General features: G+C 43.6%; 1 protein-coding gene across 4 annotated transcripts in view; it reads left to right on the top strand.

Moving 5' to 3' along the window:
• Positions 1-24,759, top strand: part of TNFRSF13B (TNF receptor superfamily member 13B) — a 63,808-nt gene that overhangs the window by 37,068 nt on the left and 1,981 nt on the right. For 3 of the 4 annotated variants that reach the window (XM_039847608.1, XM_039847610.1, XM_039847611.1), the window contains 2 exons: positions 6,163-6,348; positions 6,890-7,488. In XM_039847608.1, coding sequence (XP_039703542.1) covers positions 6,163-6,348; positions 6,890-7,074 — 371 coding nt within the window. In that variant the 3' untranslated portion in view covers positions 7,075-7,488. Of the gene's footprint in view, positions 1-6,162; positions 6,349-6,889; positions 7,489-24,759 lie in introns of those variants that run through there. The other variant, XM_039847609.1, reaches the window with a different exon arrangement.

A 24,759-nucleotide genomic window follows, 5' to 3' on the forward strand; every position in this document is an offset into this window, starting at 1 on the left:
GACACACTTAACCATTCCTATTTGTGACCACCAGCCAAGCCCCATCTTTGGAGGGCACTGGATGGAAGCTGAGAGCCCCATCTTGGCTCCAGGGATGGATCCCCTAGGATGTAAGGGTATTTCGAGGAGCTTGCCAGGTCAGCATGACCATGCCTGACCTGTACCATAGCATGGTTAGGGAATACCACAGGCCCTTCCAGGGCTTTAGTGGTTCATTGTCTTGCTGTGCCTGGTCTCTGCCTTGTGTCTATCCAGAGGTCTGGGGTTTAGGTCAGTTCTGCTCTCTTTTCTGACACCCAAGTATGCTGGCGGGACAGGAGCTGGGCTTGGTGTAGATCATAAACAGGAAGTATGGGGGCCACATGCCCAGGGGAGGGACCAGGTGTGGACTTGTTTGAGAGCAAGGACTAGAGGATACCATGTGACCATACTGTATACACTTATACATAGTGGTGCAATTTGTTCATCCCCTGTCCCCCTTGTGGGCTTCCCAAATCCCCTCACTCACTTCCCACCTCTTCTAGGCCCCAGCTCAGTCTGACTTCAGGCCTCTCATGCATCCCTCTCAGACTGTCATTTCTTTATTTGATGCATAACTATGGAGGGCTTGCTGTGCATGGGGGAAGGAGCGTGGGGGAAGCAGCATGAGCAAGGCAGATCCTGTCTCCAACCCCATGGAAATCACAGTCTGATGGAAGGGACAAGACTCATGAAGTGATAAATTAATCTCAGTGCATGATGGAACCATAACCCAGCATGGGGTATAATGAGGGGCAAGGAGGTCTTACCTGAGGAGGAACCTTTAAAGCAGACTGGGGTGGTGGTATAGGATTTGGAGCCAGACTCAAGTTCTACCCCTCACCAACTGTGTGATCTTGAGCAAATTACTTAACGTCTCTGAGTCTTGGTTCTATGAGACAGATCACATGACTTCACGGACTTGTAAAGATTATAAGAGATGAGTCGGTCAGGATCAGTGAGAGCCCATATATTAACTGCTCATTTAATTATAAAGAAAACATGTTTAAGAGACAAGGTAGAGAAAGGGTATTCCAGGCAGGAGGAACAGTATGTGAAAAAAAACAAAAAAACAAAAAACCAAAACAAAAAAACAACTCTGCCATGGAGCGGGTGGAAGGAGCTTTGTGCTGGAGACTGGGGACCAAAGGAGAAGAAGACTAAACCCCTGCATCAGGGAGTCCCAGACTGGGAGAGTGTGGTGGCCACTCTGCAGAGGCAGAAGGGACCCCTATCCAAATTTTTGGATGTCGAGACTGATGATGCCACCTACTGGCCAAGAAGATATGGAAAGGCTAGTGACTCACATAATGAGGCTTTCAGGTAGGCGCAGGGCAGCCTCCCAAGCTTATCTGAAAATGGCTTAAGAGAGCGGGAAGGAACCCAGTCTGTGGTTTCGTTGTGGTTGGGGATTCAGTGGGTGAGTGTCCCCATGCGTGGGAGCGACTTACATGGTTTGAATCTCCTGTGAGCACCAAAGGAGGGAGCACTCAGGATTTCCTGCCAGCTTTCCCAGATGTGGGGCAAAGGAGGAAGACTCAAACATCAAAATATGTAGTCTGACTGTTTACTCCAGGGAGACAGACAAGTAGATGATTCCAGGCCTACTAGATGAGCTCCCTGTCAGGGGTCAGGGGCGTGGTAGAGGGACCCTCTGCCTCTCCCTAAGGAGACTGCATAGGGAGGGGCTGCTGGCTGCACCCCAGAACAGGAAGAATGCCATGGACACAGGTCAGGGGCTGTAGGTACCCTCATGGACAGGAGCCGAGGACTGAGATGGGAATGGCTAGCTTACAAGGATGGTTGGAGAGGGCTCTGGGAGGGATAAGATGCCAGATGTCAGAGGGCCCTGTCTATCAGACTGGGAAGACTGACACACTTCTGGAGGCAGGGGGCAGCCATGGGACAAGAAGCCTAAACTAGGCCTTAGGGAGATCCCTATTGCCTCCAGGGGATGTATAGTGGCCATGGCAGCAGGGACCCTGTGAGAGGCTGTTTCTGGCAATAACAGAGGCCACAGATGACAAGGACCTGAGATGGAGGCAGAGGGGTGGTGCATTGGCACAGGATTGGTGGGGTGGAAAGGCCCTCATGTTGGGTCAGCTGTGGAGGCAACACACACAGCAAGGTCACCCAGCCCCCATGACACATTGGCCCTGGGAACCCATGAACCCTTTCTTGGAGTAATGTTATAAACTGCATCAAACACAGCACATGGTTACATAGAAACCAATGATGTTGAGATACTGTCAAAATATTAAAGCATATTAAATATTAAATAAATATCGCCAAAATATTGCACAAATTGCAGCGACATTAGAATGAATCTACATTCTTCTCTATCAAATAACAAGATAGAATGGTGCGCTAGATGAAGACAGTGATTTCAGTGAGCACAGACATTTTGGGCTGTCTGAAACCACTGCAGTAGGATATGGAAATACGTGTGATTCTGCTCTTGACAAAGCCATAGTCACTGCTCATACAACTGGGAGTTGTGTCTTCTGCATACAGGGGAAGCAAAGGCAAAATTTCAGTTGGTCACCGTTGAAAACAAAGATTTGCTTTTCTTATCCAAGTCCACGGAGCCCCAGACTCTATCCATGGTCCCCTAGGGTTCCAAGTTACAAACTTTCGGTGGTGTTACAAGCAGGGCCCTCAACAGACTGCTTGCACCTGGACTCCAGCCTCACCTCCATGAGTGACCTGGGAAGTTCCTGGCCCACTTGTGCCTGACTGTCCCACAGGGCCCTCATGAGGCCTAAATCACTATGAGTTTTGAGTGTATAGGACCGCACCTGACATTTATGGGACAGCAGCTTCTGTGGATGGGAGGAGCAGAATTTGGGTCCTTTCTTTGGATAGGCTGTGTTAGCTTCCAAAGCTGTTGTAATTTGCCACAAACTGGGGGCTTAAGATAACACAAACATATCGTCTCACAGTTTGGAGGCTGGAAGTCTGCTCTCAAGGTGTCAGCAGGGCTGCACTCCCTCCAAGCTCTAGAGGAGGATCCTTCCTTGCCTCTTCCAGCTCCTGGAGGCTCCAGGGGTTCTTTGGCCTATGGTTGCATCACACTGTGTTCACAGGCCTTCTCCTGTGTGCCTGTGTCGGTCTTCTCTCCTTCTCGTCTCTTCTAAGGACACTTGTCATTGAATTTAGGACCTACTCTAATCCAAGATGATCTCATCTCTAGACCCTTAATTACACTTGCAAAGTCTCTCTCTCTCTCTCTCTCTCTTTCTCTCTCTCTCTCTCTCCAAATAAGGTTGTATTTGCACGTTATAAGGGGACATGTCTTTGGGGCGGGTGTTAGGCAGAGGGAATCCAACAGCTCTGAACTGTTGGGTTCTCTCATAGGAGGGTGATGGCAGCCATGGGGGCAGCTGGGACCACCACATGGGACAGAGCTCTGGGAAACATCTCACTTGAAGAACTTGGATTTCATTAGCCTAGAAGATGGCAGTTGTGGTCACAAGTATGGGAAAGGTTACAGGAGGTGTGAGGAGAGAAAGGACTGAGGTGGAAACCCTATGTGGGAGAATCTGCATCCAAGGGTCAGTAGAGGGTCCACAGAGATGCTGGAAAGGAGAAGAGCCTGAAGAGCTGTGTGTTCATGAAGGCAAACAAGGAGGAAAGTTCTAGAAGGAGTTAGTAACACCACAGAAAAGAGTGCAAATGTCCATCAGCTCTGGCCACAAGGAGGTTGGGGGACCCTATGACAGGCCACTTTCAGGCATCTACAGGTAGAGGCAGCCCTCGACTAAAGGAAATGGGCAGGGGTGGCAGGCTCTCCTACCCCTACAGGTAGAAAACCCCTCCCTCAAGGTCCCTTTCTCTCCCCTTCCCCATTTAGCTTCATCATCTATCAGTCCCCTAATGTACATGGATCCATTTTAACCGATTTCCACCAGATAGGAATGTGCAGTATGGAGCCCTTCAGTCCCACTTGTTCCCCAACCGGTTCAGGGTGCATGGCCTGGGCCCAGAGCCCTATGGGAAGATCGCAGGTGGGGGGACCTGAAGCCAGAGGAGGGGATGTGGAGGAGCCAGGGGTTGACAGTGTCCAGTGGGACAGGAGAGCACCAAGATACGGGGCACCCTCACCAGGAAGAGAAAGGCACAGGCGATCAGACCTGGAGGACTGGCTCGCCAGGCAGGAAGCACAACAGATGTTTGAGGAAAAGAAACACCACCAAGGTTAAACAGTTTGCAGGTCATCTGTGCAGGATGAGAAACAGCTGTTTTTGTTGTTGTTGTTGTTGTTGTTTGCCAGGGTTGCAGTCATAAAAGTCAGAGATCAATGTTGCAGGTTTGAGATAATGTTGCTTTTATGCCAGGAATTGCTCAAAGTTTCCTTCCATTTGGGAACGGTTGCTGAACTGGGCTTCCCTTATTGTTGGCTTTTTGTTTGTTTATCTCAGTGTATGAAGTGTTGTTTCTCTTGCATTCCCCCTCCACTTAGCCCCATTACCCTGACTTCAGTGTCCGATGTCACAGTGGAGGCAGCCTCATGCTCCTCTTTGTTCCAAGGCATGAAGCAGAGGTCTCTGGACCCAGGCCCTCAGGGACAACCTCTTGATAGGACATTGGGAGCAGAAACCAGAGAGAAGAGGGTGGACAAGTGGAGGTGAAGAAAAGGAGGCAGTTTTGTCATTTGTAAAATGGAATGTTTTCTAGCCCCAGTGGAAAACTGGCAGTTCTTCAAAAACATAGAGTTTAATATATGACTCAGTAATTCTACTCCTAGGTATATATACCCAAGGAAGTTGAAAACCTACATCCACACAAAATTTTGTACACAGATTTCTATAGCAATATCATTCATAATAGCAAAAAGTGGAAACAACCCAAATGTCTCTTGACAGATGAATGGCTAAACAAAATGTGGTATGACTGCAATGAAGTATTATCCAACCATCAAAAAGGAATGAAGTCCTGACACCCACTACATGGAAGAGCCTAGAAAACATGCTAAGTAAAAGAAGCCAGCCGCACGAGGTCATCTGTAGTCTGAATCCATTCATATGAAATGTCCAGAATAGGCAAATCCACAGGGACAGAGAGTAGAGCAGTTGTTGCCAAGGCCCAGGGAGGGGGATGGGAAGTGACTACTAGTGGGTATCTGAGCAATAGAACTGGCCTCAAATCAGATAGTGGTGATGGCTGTACAACCTCATGAATGTACTAAAAGCCACTGAGCTCTACATTTTTAAATGATAAATTTATGCCATATGGATTATATCTCAGTTTTTTAACAGGGATAATCTATCATCCTTCCCAGAAGTAGGACTGAGGGAGACACTACACTGTAGGAAGTGCCTGTACACAGTGAGGCCTCAGTAGGTCATCCACATCATGAGTATATTACATACACATTATATTAGCTCAGGCTCATCTGTCCTTCCATCTCAGGGATTAATGTGTACCCCAATTCCAGGGCCCAGGAAGAGCTTGGAATGAGGAGAAATTTCAAGGGGAGGGCTTTGGCCGTTGGCTGAGTCCTCCTCTAGCATCTAAGGCAAAGGCTCAAGGCCCTGAGAAGTAAAGTAACTGAAGGCCCATTTCCCAGGGCCCTCCTGGTTTACACCTGCTGTCCCAGACTCATTAGCAAGCACACCCGGCTCACTCTCAAAGTGTGTGCTCTCCCAGGAAGGCTTCTCCTTAGAGGAAGGCCCAGGTCAGGACAGACAGAGACATCCTCCCTAGACTATTATTCATTCATTTGTCCAAATATTTGTCCATCCACCTTTGGCACTGTCCCATTCTACATCCCCATAGCAAGTGGAGACAGCAAAAAGAGCCATCTTCAGATGTGTCCCGCTCTGAGGTCCTGGAAGAAGTTGCTACCAGCCTAGGGTAGAGGGGCCTGATTTTCTCCAGGGTCCAGAGAGCATGTTAGTCAGGCCTCAGGGTGAGGAAGGGAACCAACTTCTCTAAGAGCCAGACAGGCTCACAACAGAAAGGAGCTTGGGGCAAGGCCCTCCAAGAGGGTGTGGGGATGGCCATGTAGCTTCTTAGGGCCTAACGAGGGGAAAGAATGATTGTGGGGCAGGGGCTCCTGGCTTAGGGGTGAGGGACTTCAGAGAAGGGTTCTGAGCAGTGATAGTTCCCTCCTGAGCTCAGAGCCTCACCACTGTCTTGCAGCACCCCCAGGGCTGAAGCTGAGCGCTGATCAGGTGGCCCTAGTCTACAGCACGCTGGGGCTCTGCCTTGGTGCCATCATTTGCTGCTTTCTCCTGGCCATGGCCTGCTTTCTCAAGAGAAGAGGAGACCAGTTCTCCTGCCAGCCCACCCAGGGGCCATGTCAGACCCAGGCCAAGTCCTTCAATGGTGAGCATGAAATAGGGATCCTTGCCTTCTCACTGCTTGTGGGACAAGCCACCAGCCATTCCTCTGTCCTGGTATTGTTGCTGCTTCTAAATGGAGCGTTTGGCCAGATCTTCTGGGGGAAGTCTGAGGCAAATCTCTGCAGTTTTTTTTTTTTACCTGTGTTGTTGAAATCAGGTTCAAACATAAGGTGAGAAGAGATGGGAGCACTGAGGAAGAGTGGGTGTAGGATGATGGCTATCAGGCTGACAGGAACCTGGGGGGTTTCTCAGGATGTAGAGCTAAACCCTGGAGGAGATGGTCTTCCTGGGGGTTTGGGAGCACAGGCAGAATGTCAGCCAGGGTGTGAAAGCCTGCTCCTGCACAGGCTCCCCCAAGCAGAAGGAGAGCCGCCACTGGCAGCCAGCTGGGTGGAAGAGGGCAAGCCGGGTGCAAGGTCTGAGGGAGGGATTGCAATCTCGCAACAACCCACCACCGTGCAGATTGTGTCTGGGAGGAGGAGGGATCCTGACCAAAGTCAATGCCCTCTCCCCTTCCCTCACAGATCACTGGATGGAAGCTGGAAGCGCGGGGGGCGGGCAGCCAGAGCCCGTGGAGACCTGCAGCTTCTGCTTCCCCGAGCGCAGGGCGCCAACCCAGGAGAGCGCAGACGCACCCCGGACCCCAGGCCCCACGCGCGCTGGGAGGTGCGGACGCTTGGGCTCAAATATGGCTACACGACCTGCGTAGGCCATCCGGTGAGCAGCCTCCAAGTCACGTGCACGTCCACCCAGGATGGAGGCCCGGCCACATGAACCGTGGGTTGGGGGGAATGGTGAGAGAGGAAGAGACAGAGAGAGACAGAGGGAAAGGGAGAAGCAGAGGGAGCGGGAGAGGTGAGAGGGTGAGGGAAAGAGGGAGGGAGGGAGAGTGAGAGAGATTGGTGGGGGGAGTAAAGCGGGGAAAGCAAGAGAAAGAGGGAGAGAAGAGCTGGGGGAAGAGAGAGGTAGCAGAGTAGGAGGCTGTCACTGCCCTATCCCAGGTCTCCAGTCTAGGTCACCATCACCTAAACACATCTGCAATAAAGTCATCAGAGCTTGCTGGACTTAGCCTCCAAGAGCCCTTCTGTAGAAATAAAACCTAGGCTGCCTGCCCTTTCTGTCACTGGTTTTGGTCGTGCTTTCCCTTATGATGATTCTGTACAGTCTCATCTCTCACTCTGCCTCCTTTGGCTCGTTTCCACCATAACATAGCCACGGTCCCCTGGTTTCCCAGCACCCGTGTGCTGACTGTCCTCCAGGCTTGAGAGAGCCTGTTGGCCTGTGGTGTTGCAAACAGTGGGTACACACTGGGACTCTGCTAAGAGAGAAAGCTAAAGAATGGCCCGCAGAGAGTGTATGCCTGTGGCCAACACCAGGAAAACTAGGGCTGGGATTGCTTATATTCCTTTTATAAAACAATTCTCCACTGTGCCTCCCTAGGGAGGGCATGAAGCACTGTGTGTGTGTGTGTGTGTGTGTGTGTGTGTGTGTGTGTGCGCGCGCGCACGCGCGTGCATGCATGCACACTCATGTATGTGCAAGCACGTGTACATGAATGTGTTGAGGTTGTGTGCATGAATGTGTATGTGTGTTTAGCAGGGTGTGGTGTAGGCTGGAAGGGGCGGGCAGGCTGAGCCCAAGAGTTCTCATCTGCACCCACCTTTGACCATATCTAGCCACCAACATGCACTATTAGTTGCTCAATATTTTTCTTTCCCTTAACTCACCTTTTTTTCTACACCTACTTTAATCTCATGCTAAATTTTATGGACTCTGAAAACACTAAGCAATTCACAATTTTAGATGTTACCTATATCTTATATTTTTATTAGACTGAAACCTATATTTTAAACTTTAAAATGCATAACTATTCTTAGGAACATTTTCGCAGTTAGGTAAATATATGATTATATAAATTAAGATTATTCATCCTGTGCCATCCTAAATTACCTTGCACACCTACATGAACCAAAGGTTCACATAACATATTATGGGAAGTATAGACAGGAAGCCTGATTCTCTGTTCACCCTCCATGGTGACAGGCTGTATTTGCTTTCTAGGGATGCTGTAACAAAGTACCACATACTGGGTATTTTAAACAATAGAATCTTATTGTCTCACAATTCTGGAGGTGAGACATCTGGAATCAAGGTGTTGACAGGAAAGGTTCCCTCTGAGGGCTGTGAGGGAAGGACCTGTTTCAGGCCTCCATCCTTGGCCTGTGTCTTCTCCCAGTATGTCTGTGTCTAAATTGTTTCTTTTTATAAGGATACCAGTCATTTTGGATTATGCCTACCCTAATGACCTCATTTTAACTTGATCACCTCTGTAAAGATTGTCTCCAAATAAGGTCACATTCTGAGGTGCTGAGAGTTAAGATTTCAACATGTGAACTTTAGGGGACACAGTTCAGCCTATAACACAGGCCCTCCTTGAGTCCACCTCTGCTCCCTCCGTCTATAGGCAAGTTGAATTCTAAAGAGTGCCTGCCTGGGCAAGACATGTCTAACGTGGTGTATAGTCAGCCTAACAGGCAAATGGGGGATATGTTGGCTGCAATGTTTCCCAGCATCATGCCTACTGCAAGAAGCTTCTTATCTCATTACAGCATTGGCATTAAAACCTCATAACTGGTATAGCCAGTAGCTGAATGCTGGCAGTGTAATAGCACTTTGGGCACTGCCACCATGCTGTTTGAAATGTTAAGGTTTGATTGAGAGGCGTGAAATCTTCTATTCCTTCTGTGGTTTTCAAATTCTGCTCAATGGAACCCAAAGGCTGAGGAGGGTATTTATGGTACTAGGGGAGGAGTTAGGGTACTCAGTGGCAAACTCCAGCTTCTATCAGACAAAAGTAATCTGGGTTTTCATCCATTTTTCAATTGCTCTTTTATGTTTTTTGTTTTTTGTTTTTTTTTTTAAAGACAGGAATCCTTTGCTAGAAACTCTAAATACTGTCTGCTTCATCTACGCTCTACGTTTGTTGGTTCTCTCTCCTAAGTATATTCTGATTATTGCCACTCCTCATAGCCTCTTGAGACTGAGCACCTGTCACTTCTCACCTGGATGACTGTGCCAGCCCCCACTGCCTCCCTGTTCCCGAGCCCAGGGCTCAGCAAGTTTTTCTGCAAAAGACCAGGTAGTAAATCTCGTGGGCTCTGTTGACCATATAGTCCCTGCTGCAGTGACTGAACACTTAACCAAGTCGGCTGTGGTGGCACCAGTGTAGCCTTAGGTGACAAGTAAATAAGCAAATGACTGTGCTTTGATAAAATTGCTTAGGAAAACAGATAGCAGGCTGGATTTGGACTGCGGGCCATAGCTTGCCAACCCCATCTTACTTCATGGCAACAGGGATCTTTTTTCTCTAGCTTTGTTGAGACATAATTGACATACAATATTGTTTCAGTTTAAGCTGTTGATTGGATACATTTATAAATTGCAAAATGATTACCACCAGCATTAGCTATCACTTCCATTCTGTCATATAATTACCATGTCTTTCTTGTGGTGAAAACATATAAGATCTACATTCTTAACAACTTTCAAGTATATAATACAGTAGTATTAGCGATAATCATCATGCTGTACATTAGATCCCCAGAATTTGTTAATCTTATAACTGGAAATTGGTGCCCTTTGACCAATATCTCCCGATTTCCCCCACCTTCAGCCCCTGGTAACCACCACTCTCCTCTCTGTTTCTCTGAACACTGATATTTTTTTATTAATACCTCTCTAAATTTTTTAAATTGTTGTTTACAGTGTATATCTTTAAGGGGAGTTTGGAGAAACATGGTGGAATGAGAGACATCCCCAGATCTCTCCCCTTGAAACAAAAATAAGCCAAACATCTAAAACTCAACAAAAAACACCCAAGCTGCAAACCAGCACTTGGTCTGAGCATGGGATCTGCACACAAGAGCTACAACAGGTCAGAACCCGGGTGTCAGGGAATGGACTGAGAGAAACAAAAAGCTGCCTCTCACAACTGGAACTCCCTGTAGAAGGAGGGGGAGGGGAGAAGGTGCTGCGAGTTCTCTGAACAGCGCTGCCTGGAAGTGCTGTGACTCCACGAGGCCAGCAGCAAAGCCCATTCATTAGGGTAGAAAGCAGAGAAGCAGGGATGGCAGAGTAGCAGAGTCGGCAGAGAAAAACAGTTTTTTACCAGCCATGGCTGAAAAACCGGGGTTGAGCCCCAGCTCCTATCCCTCAACCCAGAGGGCCCCTCCCCCATACTCTCTGAGACCTATCACCCCGTGGATCTCCAGGAAAATCTGAGCAAACGCTAATGAAACTGTTGCTAACACTGACAGGGACTGACACTGAGGATAGCGAGCATGATTAAACATCTATAAAAAAAAGAGGCATTATTAAGAAATTATATAAAGCAGGGATCCAAGAGGCTTATACGCCACCTATTGGAAACCAAAAGAAAAGCACTTTCTTTGCAACAGGCTAAAGAGAGACCTTAATATAACAAATCTTTCTGAGAAAAAAAAAGCAGAATACACTTCCATTAACGTCCAGGCAGAGAAATAGTCCATTAAATGCCATGAACAACCAAGGTGACAAGGTATCTCAGAAAGAAAGAGAAAAATCTCCAGAAAATAAGCATAAAGACATAGAAATATGCAACTTAAATGACAGAGAATTCAGGATACTACTTCTGAAAAAAACTCAGTGAGATCTGAAACAATTCATACCAACAATTTCAGGAACTGAAAAACAACTAGATGAGCAGAATGAGTTCTTTAGCAAGGAGATTGAAACCCTCAGAAAGAACAGAATAGAACTTCGGGAGATAAAAAAACACACTGCAAGAGTTGAAAAATAAAATAGCAAGCTGGAAAATAGAGTCGACCAAATGGAAGAAAGAATCAGTGATATCGAAGACAGAAATATAAAAATAAATCAGAAGGAAAAAGAGAGTAACCAAAGAATGAAAAATAATGAAAGAGAAAGACAAGAACTAGCTGATACCATAGGAGAGGAAACATAAGAATAATGGGAATTATCAAAGGTGAGGAAAAGGAGCAGGGACTAGAAAGCATTTTCAGACAAAAGTCGACAAGAATTTCCCAAATGTAAGGAATAGGCAGGAGCTTGGAAATCAAGAAATCAACAGAACGCCCAATTATCTCAACCCAAAAAGCCTTCACCAAGACACATTGTATTAAAATTATCAAAAATCAATGACAAAGAGAATTCTCAGGGCATCCAGGGAGAAGAAGATGGTAACTTACAAAGGAAAACCCATTAGATTATCGTCGGATTTCTCAGCAAAAACTTTGCAAGCCAGAAAGGAGTAGGATCAAATATTCCAATTATTAACTGAAAGAAACTACCAGCCTAGAATAATGTATCCAGCTAAGCTCTACTTTAGATATGAAAGAGAAATAAAGACCTTTCTAGACATACAAAAATTAAGGGAGTTCTCCACTATGAGGCAGCAATACAGGAAATAGTGAAAGGGGTCAGCTCACTGAAAACAAAATGACAACCCCCCCCCCAATACTACATGAGCCAAATTGTGTGATTATCGAGCAAAAAGAAGCGGAGAGTGCAACCCATACCAAGGGAACAGGGGCATTATAAACTTAAAAGAAATAGGAAGGAGAATTGCTATAGCAAGATAGTAATGAACGTACATAAGGAAAATTGAGACAACAATGACTGAAAAGGGGAAGATTCAAAGATCCAAATTTGCAAAGGGGAATGGAAATAAGGCGTGCACAGAAGAAAATGGATGAATTTATATATATATATATTTATATATAAATGGATGAATTTATATATATATTTATAAATATATATAAATGGATGTTTATATATATATTTATATATATATAAATGGATGAATTTATATATATGTTACTATCCTTTACATAGTTTTATATATATATATATCACTATCCTTTACATATTCATAATGGTAATCACACACCATAGAGTCAAAATTGAAGTATATAACATAAAACAAGAAGAACCATAGGGAAAACCCACAAAAGCCAACCAAAATAAAGAAAACAGAAACACAAGGACAAGGAAGCAATGGAAACACCGAAATACCAGAAAGCAAAGGGTAAAATGTCTATAAGAAGACCTCATATTTTAATAATCACCCTAAATGTAAATGGACCGAACTCACCAATAAAAAGGCATAGAGTTTCAGAATGAATCAAAAACAAACAAACAAACAAGCAAACAAACAAAACAAAACCCAACCGTACGCTGCCTCCAGGAGACATGTCTCAGCTCCAAAGAGATGGAAATGGACTCAAGGGGAAGTGAAGGGTGGAAAATGAGTATTTCAAAACAAATGGCATTTCAGAAGGTATGAGATGAGTGGTGCCACTGCAGTATCAGGCAGTAATAGACTTCCCTGTCCCGAAAAGGAAATAAAGAAGGTACTGAGAGGAATGCTTCCATAATAACGAGTTCATGCATAGGAAGACATAACATGATAATATCATGTCCCAATCAGGAGGCCGGAATCTCATAAACGGTAATGTGAACTAAAGGGGGTAACAGACCAAAACACATATCATAGTAGGGGACCTAAATATTGCACTGCTTGACAGACCATGGACAGTCGACCAAAAGCAAGAAAGTCAGCAAGGAAATAACGTTAGACCAGCACTGGACTCATTGACATTTACAGGGCATACTATCTGAAACAGTTGCTTAGCACATTTCTTCCTCTCTGAGTGCTGCATGGAACATTCTATAAGAATGTGAACATGGGACACAGAGCCTCAACAAATAAGAGGAGAGTTGGGAAGTAGCCACCCAACTCTCTTCCTCTGATGCAAAATGCTTTTAAAATTAGAGAATCCAACTGCAAAAAGAAAGCAGGAAGAACCCACAAATGCATGGAGATTAAACAACATGCTACTGAAGAATAGCTAAAATGCAGGAAAGAAATAGAAACTTGAGAATCAAGGAGATAAATAAATGAATGATAAATGCTTAAGTACAACATATATCAAAACTTTTGGGACCACAGTAAAAGTGGTCATAAGAGGAAAGTTCATATCATTACAGGCCTATCACCAAAAACAAGAATGAGCCCAAATAAACAACCTGAAGCTTCATCTTCAAAAACTAGAAAAGGAAGAACAAATGAGGCCTAAAGTCAGCAGAAGGAAAGAAATCATCAAAATTAGAGAAGAAATAAATGAAATTGAAAAAAAAAAAACCAATGGAAAAAATAAATGCAACAAAGAGCAGGTTCTTTGAAAAGTTTAATTAAATTGACAAACCCCTGGCTAGACTCACTAAAGAAAAAAGAGAAATGATACAAATAAATAAAATCAGGGATGAAAGAGGGAAATTTATGACAGACATCTCAGAAACACAAAGGATCATACAAGAATACTATGAAAAAGTATATAACACCAAATTTAATAACCTAGAAGAAATGGACCAGTACTTAGAAAAATACAATCTTCCTAGTCTGAATCAAGAAAAACTGGAAAATCTAAATAGACCGAGCAGCAGTATGGAAATTGAAACAATCATCAAAAACCTATCCAAAAGTAAAAGTCCATGACCAGATGGCTTCACCAGTCAATTCTACCAAACATTCAAAGAAGATTTAATACCCATTTTCCTCAAACTCTTCCAAAAAATAGAAGAGGAGCCAATACTTCCCAACTCATTTTAGGAGGCCAATATTACCCTGATACCAAAACCTGGTAAAGATAACACAAAAAAAGAAAACTACAGACCAATATCTCTCATGAACACATGCAAAAATCCTAAATAAGATACTAGCGAACCGAAAACAGCAACATATTAAAAAAATCATACACCGCGATCGAATGGGCTTCATCCCCGAGGGATGGTTCAACATACACAAATCGATTAATGTGATACACCATATAAACAAATTAAAAAATAAGAATCATACGATCCAATCAATAGATGCAGAAAAAGCCTTCGATAAAATACGTCATCTATTTATGATCTTAACAAAATCGGTATAGAAGGAAAGTACCTTAACATAATAAAGGCCATATATGACAAACCCTCAGCCGACATTATACTTAATGGTGAAAGACTTAAAACCTTCCCTCTAAGATCAGGAACAAGGCAAGACTGTCTACTCTCGCCACTGCTATTCAATATAGCATTGGAGTTCCTAGCAAGTGCAATTGGGTTTGAGAAAGATATAAAAGGCATCCAAATAGGAAACAAACAAGTCAAACTGTCACTATTTGCAGATGACATGATTCTCTATATAGAAAACCCTAAGGATTCTACAAGAACACTACTAGAAACAGTAAGCAAATACAGTAAAGTCTCTGGATACAAAATCGACGTTCAAAAATCCATAGCGTTCCTATACTCTAATAATGAAGCATCAGAAAAAGAAGTGGAAAAAATAATTCCTTTTGCAATTGCAACAAAAAGAATGAAATACCTAGGAATAAATCTAGCAAAACATGTGAAGGATCTATATCATGAAAATTATAAGACCCTAATAAAAGAAATTGAAGAAGATATAAAGAATGGAGAGATATTCCGTGTTCTTGAATTGGAATAATCAACATAGTTAAAATGACCATATTACCTAAAACATTATACAGATTTAATGCAATCCCCATCAAAACCCATCGGCATTTTTTAAAGAAATGGAACAAAAAAAAATCATCAGATTTGTATGGAAGCACAAAAGATCCCAAATTGCCAAAGCCATCCTGAGAAAAAAGAACGAGGCTGGAGGCATCACTCTGCCCAACTTCAAATTATGCTACAAAGTGACAGTAATCAAAACAATATGGTATTGGCAGCAAAAGAGACACACTGACCAGTGGAACAGAATTGAGAGTCCAGAAGTAAACCCATATTTATATGGGCAAATAATTTTTGACCAAAAAAAAAGCCAAAAACCTATAGTGGAGAAAGGAAAGCCTCTTCAATAAATGGTGCTGAGAAAACTGGAAAATCACCTGCAAAAGAATGAAATTAGACTGTTGTCTATCACCACACACCAAAATTAATTCCAAAGGGATTAAGGACCTGAATATAAGAGCTGAAACAATAAAATGCAGAGAAGAAAACATAGGAATGAAACTCAAGGACCTTGGACTTAAAGAGGACTTTATGAATTTGACCTCAAAAGCAAAAATGAAAAGCTTCAAACTAAAAAGCTTCTGCTCAGCAAAAGAAACTGTCAACAAGGTAAAGAGACAACCATCTCAGTGGGAAAATATATTTGCAAGCAATGACTCTAATAAGGGCCTAATATCCAAAATATACAAAGAACTCATACAAATCAATAACAACAACAACAAAAAACCAAATGATCCAATCAAAAAATGGAAAGAGGACCTGAACAGACACTTCTCCCTAGAGGACATACAAATGGCCAACAAAGATATGAAAAGATGCTCAACAGTGGTAGCTATTAGGGAAATGCAAATCAAAACCACAATGAGATACCATCTCATACCTGTTAGAATAGTTATAATCAACAGGACAAGTTAACAAATGCTGGAGAGGATGCGGAGAAATAGGAGCCCTCATACACTGCTGGTGGGAAACAGTATGGAGGTTCTCAAAAAACTAAGAGTTGATCTATTGTATCATCCAGCAATCCCTCTACTGGGTATTTACCCCAAAGACTTGAAAACCCATAACCAAAAAGATATTTGCACACCGATGTTCATAGCAGCATTATTCACGGTGGCCAGGCTATGTAAGCAACCACAGTGTCCTATGATAGATGATTGGCTAAAGAAGCTGTGGTACATATATACAATGGAATATTACTCAGCCATTAGAAGAGATGAAATACTGCCATTTGTGACAACATAGATGGACCTCCAGATAATCATGCTAAATGAAATAAGCCAGACAGAAAAAGTTGAAAATCACATGATATCACTTATATGTGGGATATAAACCTAAAAGCAACAAATGAACAGGAAAAACAAACAGAGGATCATGGTCATGGGCAATATGCTAGTGGTTACCATAGGGTAGGAGAGAGGTGGGAGGTAGATGGTGTAAAAAGGGTCAAATGTGTGGTGACAGAAAGAAATCTAATTATGGGAGGTGAACAGACAGTGTAAATATATATAGGCCTTACTGTTAAAAAAAATATATATGTGTGTGTATACACACACACATATATATCTTTAATCACGGTCAATTCTTAAATAATAATATAACACTTCACACAGAGTGTAAGAACTTTACAACAGAATATTCCCTATTCCCTTCCATCGTTTGTGCTGTTGTCATATGTTCATTTTATACATTCTATAAATTTATTCTATACACAACTATTTTTGCTTCAGAAATTCAGTATCTTTTAGAGTGATTAAAATAAGGAAAACAATGCCGTTCTGGAAATTCTCTTTTTTATGTGTAGATACAAGTCTTTGGTATTATATTCCTTCCATCTTAAGAACTTCTTTCAACATTTCTTATAGCACAAGTCTACAGGAAATGAATTCTCAGTTTGTTTGAAAAAAATATTTCTTTTTCAATTTCGAAAGATTTTTTTTTCTAGGTATAGACTTTGGGGTCGCCAGTTTTTTCCTTTCAGCGTTTTAAAGATGTTATTCCATTATTTCTGGCTTGCATAGTTTCTGACCAGACATCTGCTGTAATTCTTGCCTTTGTTCCTCTGTAATCTACCCTCAAAATTTTCTCTTTACCTTTTTAGCAGTTTATGTTGTGTCAGGAGTTCTTTTTGGTTAGGTCTGTTTTGTGATTTATCCTGCTCGAGGTTCTCTGAGATTTTTAGATTTGTAGCTTGATTTTTTTCATTATTAAAAAAAAATGTATGGGCCATTATCTCTTCAAACTGTTTGCTATTGTCTCATGGCTCTGGTGCCCTGTTCCCCACCCCCCCATTCTTTTTTCTCTTTGTGTTTCAGTTTGTGTAAGTTCTGTTTACCTTCAAGTTCACTGCTTCTTTCCTCAGCTGTGTTGAGTTCACTGATAAGCCTGTCAAAGGCATTCTTCATCTCTGTTACCATGGATTTTCCTACTAGCATCTCCGTTTGACTCTTCCTTATAGTTCCATCTCTCTGCTGAAGTTCTTCATCTATTTGTGCAGCTTTCCACATTTTCCATGACAGCCTTCAACATATTAACCTTAATTATTTAAAATTTCCTGCCTAATGGTTTCAACATTCAGATTATCTTTAAGTCTGGCTCTGTCGATTGGTCTCTTGGCAGTGGGTTGTTTTACTTGCTCTTTTTTGTGTTTTAAAATTTTTTATTGAATGCCAGACCTGAGCAGAGAGATCAAAGCAGGAAGTATTTATGACTGGAATTTAGGCATACCTTTTTTCCTGCCAGTCTGTGAATGTGAGGGGTGGAGTCAACTAGGAGTCAACTAAGTTATGAGCTGAGCTTGGTTTGGGTTTTATTGTTGCTGTAAGTACCTCAAGGTTCCAACTCCCCTAGTGTGACCATGTTCCTAGGTCAGGGCTGGGTTCCCAACATTCCACCCTCAGCTTTACACCTTTCTGTGTGCCTCTGCCTCAGTGGGGTTTTCTCCACATTTTTTGCCCTCCTTGGTGGTAGACAGCCATTACTTGATGCTTGCTTACCTGGGTAGGGAGACTGTCACCCTGCTGTCTCTCAATCTCAGGCAGGCCATGTGCTCCTAGGCTGGAGGATGAGGCTTTTGCAGTGGTCCTCATTCCCCTTAGGAGTAGGAGCCCACTCATGGCTCAGGCCCAGGACAGCTTCCTGCCCTCCAACTTCAGGGAAGGGTTTTCCTTCCTACCACCCTCACTGGATTTTCACCTGTATCCTGAGGCCAACAGATTTTTGCTGCACTTTCCCTAGTAGCATGCGACTTTTGTTTGTTAGGGAAAAAGAGCCTGCGGAGGGTGTGTTACTTCTGGTGCCTTGGCTGCTCCTCTGCCCCAGGCCTGCATCCCTGAGGGTGGCTCCCTTTGGTTTCCCACTCTGTGCCTGATATTTGTTTTTTTATGAGGATCCAGTGAAAGTCTGTGGAAGAAGAACCTGCAAGGGGTGTCAACTCCCCTTGTCTGCAGTTCTCAGAAGTTCTATACGCTCATGCTAACCCACATTCAGCTTTTAGCAATTCTTTAAAGCATTAGAGGGACTCCCCTTACCCACTTGCATAGCCGATTTGCCTTCTTCCCTGTGCTCAGCCACAGGTGGCCAGTGTTCACGGCCCCCCTCTCCTTGGAGGCACCTGCCTTCCTTATACTTCCAGTTCATTGGCTGCCTTGCAACTTCAGCGCATGGATGGGTTCAAGAGAAGACATGATTTTGTAGATTATCTAGCTTTTTTATTTCTAGGGAAAGAGTGGGCCTCTTTCTGGCTTTCTCTTTCCTACTTGGCAGTTGGAAGCCAGAGTGATCTTTTTAAAACATCGATCACATTTTGTCTTTTCACTGCTTAAAACCTTCCAGTGTGTTCTTGACACAGAATAAAATCCGGCTTTTTATAAGGGCCTTTGAGCCCCGCGTGGTCTGGCCCCTAGCTTCCTCTCAATCTCGGCTCGCATCACGTTCTGGCACCCACTACCCTCCAACCACACTCACCCTCTACCTCAGAGAAGTTGTTTCATTTCTCACTTCTGCCCTGAGGCCTTTGCCTTTTCTGTTCCTTTTACCAGGAATACTCTTCCCTCCCTTTTGCCTGGGTCTGAAGGGGTGCTCCTGTCAAGCCTCAGTTCAAATGTCACCTTCTAAGAGGTCCTTTCTTCTATCTACAGCTTCCCTCCTCTCCCTAATTTCTTAAAATTTCGAAAATCACAGCGCATCAGATATGGTTTTGGATACTTCTAAAAATAGATTTTTGGAACAAAGAAGATAGGGAAGGGTAAGATTTCCTCCAGCTATGCTCTTTTGGCTCTTGAATTTTCCTCAGACCATCTGGGCTGCTTGTTCTCAATCTCAGCCAAAAGTTAGAAGCCCCGGTGGAAAAAATCTGTAAAAAATCCTGATGGCCTTACCAGACCAACTAAATCAGACTCTCAAGGGGGAAGGGGCAGGCGTCAGGAGGACTTTTGGGCTCCCAGGTGGTTCCAGCGGACAATCTAGCTTGAGAACCAATTGGTCTGAGCATAAAATTGGTCATGTCAACTATTGGTCTGACATTCAGTTTCTGCTTCCAATAGAACAGGGAAAGGTCCCAGATTGGCTTAGCAAAACACCTTGTTTTTTCCTTCCTAATTTATTTTGACACTTTCTCATTTGTAGACTAATAAAAAGAAAAACCAATGTATCCTAGGAAACCGACACCTGGGCTAGTAACTGCATTTTCCTTAGCTGGTCAGATAATAGACAGTAGATCTCACAGAGCCCCAGGCTTTGACACATCTCAAGTCTGGGTATTTTAAAAAAACTTTTATGTAATTCTTACTATGTGACAAGCATTTTTCTAAGCACTTTACATATATTAACTCAATTTTTATGTACAATAATCCTGTGAGGGAGTACTATCAGTGTCCCTATTTTATAGATGAGGAAACTGAGGCTCAGAATGTTTAAGTAGTTTACTCAAAGGTACCCAGTTCCAGATTCATGCCCAGGCAGTCTGGCTCCATATTCAGTCTCTTACTCACTAGTCTATACTGCAAAGAAGGTTAAAATTACAATTTAAAATTATCAGAGAAGCTGGAACTCCCATTTTAGCACATGGCAAAAAGCTACTGCCAGGGCAGATAAACCACATGAACACATTGGCATGGAAAGCATGACAAATTTGGGCAAGAGACCAGGAGGAATTTTCCCACTGGCTATTCCTGAGAACCAGGCTGTGACATCTAAGTCAGAGATGCAGTAGTCACACACACACACTGTCCCCCTGAAAGCTTTGAGACCCGGCTGTTAGAATCAGTGGAAAATCACAAGTGTGGGCTGGACTCCATAGTAGACTGGGGCGAGCTTGCTTTGGCGCTCTCTCAGCCTCAATTTTCTTCAAGGGCAGCTGTGCTGTTCCTTATATCTGGAACATTCCACATCTGATAGCATGAGCACCTCATGCTCAGTCTCTTATCTTATTCAGGTCTCTGCTCCAAAGTGTTCTGATTGGAGAAACTCCTCTGACCACCCTGTGTAAGAAGCCTGTCACTGCTGTCACTCTCTCGCTCCCTTGCCTGTCTCTTCTACACAGTGCTTACCACACTCTGATGTATATTCGTCCCCCACTATACCGTACCCTCCTTGAGAACAGGACTTTGGTCTCTCTTATCCCCGAATGTCCCGAACAGTGACTGCATGATGTAGGACTGGCAAATATTTGCTCAGTGAATGAATTCAGGAGCCCAATTGAATAATTTTTAAAGTCTTCTCTAGTTTTAACATTCTACAAAAATGCAATTTATTTACATGTTCTCTTCCTCTCCTAGCTATTAGCACTTAAAATCCATTAATGGCTGGTTGGTATCACTCACCAACAGAAGGAGAAGCAGGGAGAAAACAATCTTTAGATTCATCAATGTCAGGGATGGAAAGGACTTTCCAGAGCACCCATGTTAACCTCTCTCTCTCCCCACCTTACAGACAAGGGGTCAGGGGGCCTCAGAGGGGACTCACCAGCCCCAGGAACACCACCAGTGAGTGTGGAATCCTAACTAGAACACTCATGTCTGTCTCCTAAAAAGAGCTTTTCCCGCTTCATTAAACTGGTTTCTGTGGGAGCAGGGTGATCTGCTAACTGAAACAGAATGAGGGGATCATGTGGAGCTCTAAAGTTTATATTAGTCTTCATGAATTTGTTTCATGAAGAATATTACCTCCAATTTAAATGAACTCCCCACAGTGGGATAAAGTATGTAAGATTTCAGATGAATAAATTTCTTCCTATGAAAAAAGTGGAATATGCCTCCCTTATTTGGCAAGTGACTGATGTGTGTAAACAGGGAGCTGTAGACCCAGAGAAAAACAGGGAGGAGACAGTGTCCTGCCTCATAAAATTCGTCCAGGTTGGTGCTTCAGGTTTACTCCGGTTTAAACTGACCATTCTGCCTGTTATGGACTTTTTGCTGAGTTAGAGGTGTCACTGAATGTGGTAGACACTCTTGTGCATCCTCAGGCCTCCCCAGAACTGACGTATTCAGTCCCCCTCTGGAAGAGGGCTGCTTATAGGTGGCTCACAGTTGAGTCCTTCTGTACAAACTGCTCTCTAATCAAACAGAGCCACCTGACCCATGCTCATGCTTCTTCCTGAGGATTATCTTCATCCACAACAGGGTCATTTAGACTAATTCTGTCGGGCCAGCCAGCACCCCCACCAGCGCTTCCTGCAGGGTTGGCTGAGGCCTTTGTTATGACAGCATTGCACCACGATTTCTCCCGCACTCGGTCTTGCTCCCCTCCCGCCCTCATACTTCCCAGAAAACCTCCTGCATGCTAATTTAGTTCTTAAAGTCTTCTTTTCTAGGAAATGAATCCGTCACATTCAACTCATTAGAGGCTCAGATCCCGAATCCTGTCCTTTTGCCTCAGACTAGATGGACCCCTCCCACGTTTAGATGGCTCTCCTGGGAAAACTCTTTCAGTTTGAGATTCTACCTCTTTGTAACTTCTTCCAACTGGCTCTACTTCTCAGAAGCACCTAGAACCAAGCTCTATTCTTCCATGAGCCAGTCCTTTAATTATAGGTAGTGATTCCACAAATGTTTAAGATTCAGCTCTTGTTCCTTTCTCATTCCTGATGGGACCAAGCTTGGAGTTGACTTGCCATCTTGTGCTGCTTGATGTCTCCAAGTACACAGGTCTTCAGCATTTACCAGGACCCCAGCTGCCTCCTCTGCTTGGAACCACCACCACCCCTGTGCTGCTAAATGTCTCTTCCTCAGCTAGGCTCCCAAGTGCTCTATCAGATTGCCAAAGTATGGTATATTACCCTTTGTCTGCATTTCTCAGATTGTGTGAATACTGTAGCAAGGCTTATTTCCCTTCCTGCAAGTGCCTTGGGGACAGTGCCTGGCCCCTTTGTGCTCACCATTAGATTCCACTTGGAATAGTCTTTGATTATGGGATTCACAAGCTAAGTGAGATAGTCATTTACTCAATGAATACTGTGGACCAGGCACTTTAAGTACTTGAAAAGACTAGATCTGGCCCCTTCCCATTTTTAGATATCATTCTTTTATTGATGCAGTCCAAGACAATAGCTTTTTCTTTTTTCTTTTTTTTCCCCTCAACAACAAAACATGTATTTCTTGCTCACATAACATGACCGGTCACTTACAGGTTCTCCTCCACGTTATTCTCTATTTCTGGTTGATGAAGCCACCCTATCTGACCATTGCCAGTTGTTATGGTTGAGAGAAAGGACCATAGAAAAGCATGCACTGGCTCTCAGAGGTTCTACCCAGAAATTATACATACAATTTATTTTTAAAAACTGAGGTACATTTGATCTATTCTGTGGTTATTTCCCCAGTCCGTAGTGTATAGTGGGCATACTTGACAACTGGCAGGATCCCTGCATTAAATCATATCTATTGGAAAATGACTACTATTGGAAAAACTATGTGGAAGCCCCTGGAACTTCACCTCACTATCAGGATAATACACCAGAAGCAATCCTATATCTCTAGGGGGATTTCAAAGATTAATGTCTCCATCAAGACTTGAAATAAGCAGTGATACCTATCACATTCCCCTTTGACTCACTTGTTTGGCCCATGCAAAAGTCAGATCTCAGAGAATGGTTATAGACTCAGGCATACCTATGAGATATTGTGGGTTTGGTTCCAGACCACCGCAATAAAGCGAGTATCGCAATAAAGCAAGTCATAGTCTTTTTTGCTGGTGGAGGGTCTTGCCTTCAATTGTTAAAAAATGCAACATCCGTGAAGCACAATAAAGCAAAGCTATGCCTGTACTATAAACCTAATCAGGTGCTGTCAAACTGCAGCTGCTATCACAGATATATCTTCACTGGAGCCAATCAGTGTGGGCCTTGGCACCAAGTATGCTATATGCATCCATTGACCTAATGCCTTTATCTTGTACCAGTTTTTAAAGACCACCAAAGCAATTTGCTTTTACCTGGTAGGGCAGAGTATACTTTCATGGGATAGCCTCAGAGTTACATTAAATTTGCTTTCTGGTATAATAGAATCTACAGAAATATTGATCATCTTGATATTTCATAAAACATTACTTTGGTTCACAATATTGATGACATTTTGCTGATTGTATCTGATAAACAGGAAGAATCAAATCCTATTGATGCTTTAATAAGACAAGTGAACCAAAGCGTGAGAAATAAACTCCCCAAAACTCAAGGGCCCCCAACTCAATTGTCTGGGAGTTCAGTGGTCTGAAGCATATCAAGATATCCTCTTGAAGGATGAAGACACACTGCTGCATCTCATACCACCTAACATGTAAAAAGAGGCACAATACTTGACTGGCCTCGGTGGGTTTTGGAAGCAGCATGTACCACATCTGAGTATTAATTATATCCATATAGCTCCCAGTTTCAAGTGGGACATAAGTTCAGGCTGTCATACATGCTGCACTACCACTCAAATCTTATGATCCAGAAGATCCAATGATACTCCAAGTGTCCAGGGCAAATAAGGAGGCTTTATGGAGACTAACAAGGACCAATTGGAGAATAATGGCACAGACCTCCAGGTTTCCAAAGCAGAGCAAATCAAACCTATATCTTCTTCTTTTTTGAAATAGCTCCTACTTGCCTCTTGGACTCAGTAGAGACTGGATAACAGTTGACCATGCAAGCCTGAGCATTCCATAACAAAATGAATATTGTCTGATTTGCTTAGCCTTAAGGTTGGGGGTGTGTAGCAGCCATAGCGGAAATGGCATATGAGAGACTGAGTTTGGCTATGTCCAGAAGGTACAGTAAATTACAGGAGCAGGTAGCTCACTGTTGCAACAGATACCTGTTGCATGGCCTCAAGTGTTCCCTGTGGCCAGATGACTGAGGATGGTCCTATAGAACAGTGATGAAGGAAGCCCTGTGAGTGGAACTTGGAGACATTTGGTTACCCACCTTGCCCAAGAATGAAAAAGCACCAAAAATCCTCATCTGTATCGATTTATGGGGAATTGTTAACAGCTTGGCTGGATGGTCAAGGACTTGGAATAGGATTTAAAGATCAGTGACAAGATCTGGATACATACAGATCTCTCGAAATGGGCACAGGTCAAAAAGATATCTCTATCTATTGTATGCCCATAAGAATCCCTACAGGGGGAACTTCTAATGATCAGGGCGACAAAATGGCATGCCTTGTGGATGTAGTCAGCTTCCTTTCTCAGACACCATGCCTGCTTAGCGGACCCATGAACTAAATGGCCATCTAGACAGAGGTGGAGGCTAGAATAGGCTCAATGTCATAGACTTGCCCTGACCAAGGTCCATATGACTAGTTGCTGCACAGTGCCTAACTGGCTAACAAGA

Source organism: Pteropus medius, unplaced genomic scaffold (assembly GCF_902729225.1).
Source record: "Pteropus medius unplaced genomic scaffold, Ma_sr-lr_union100, whole genome shotgun sequence".
In the NCBI taxonomy this organism is placed as follows: domain Eukaryota; kingdom Metazoa; phylum Chordata; class Mammalia; order Chiroptera; family Pteropodidae; genus Pteropus; species Pteropus medius.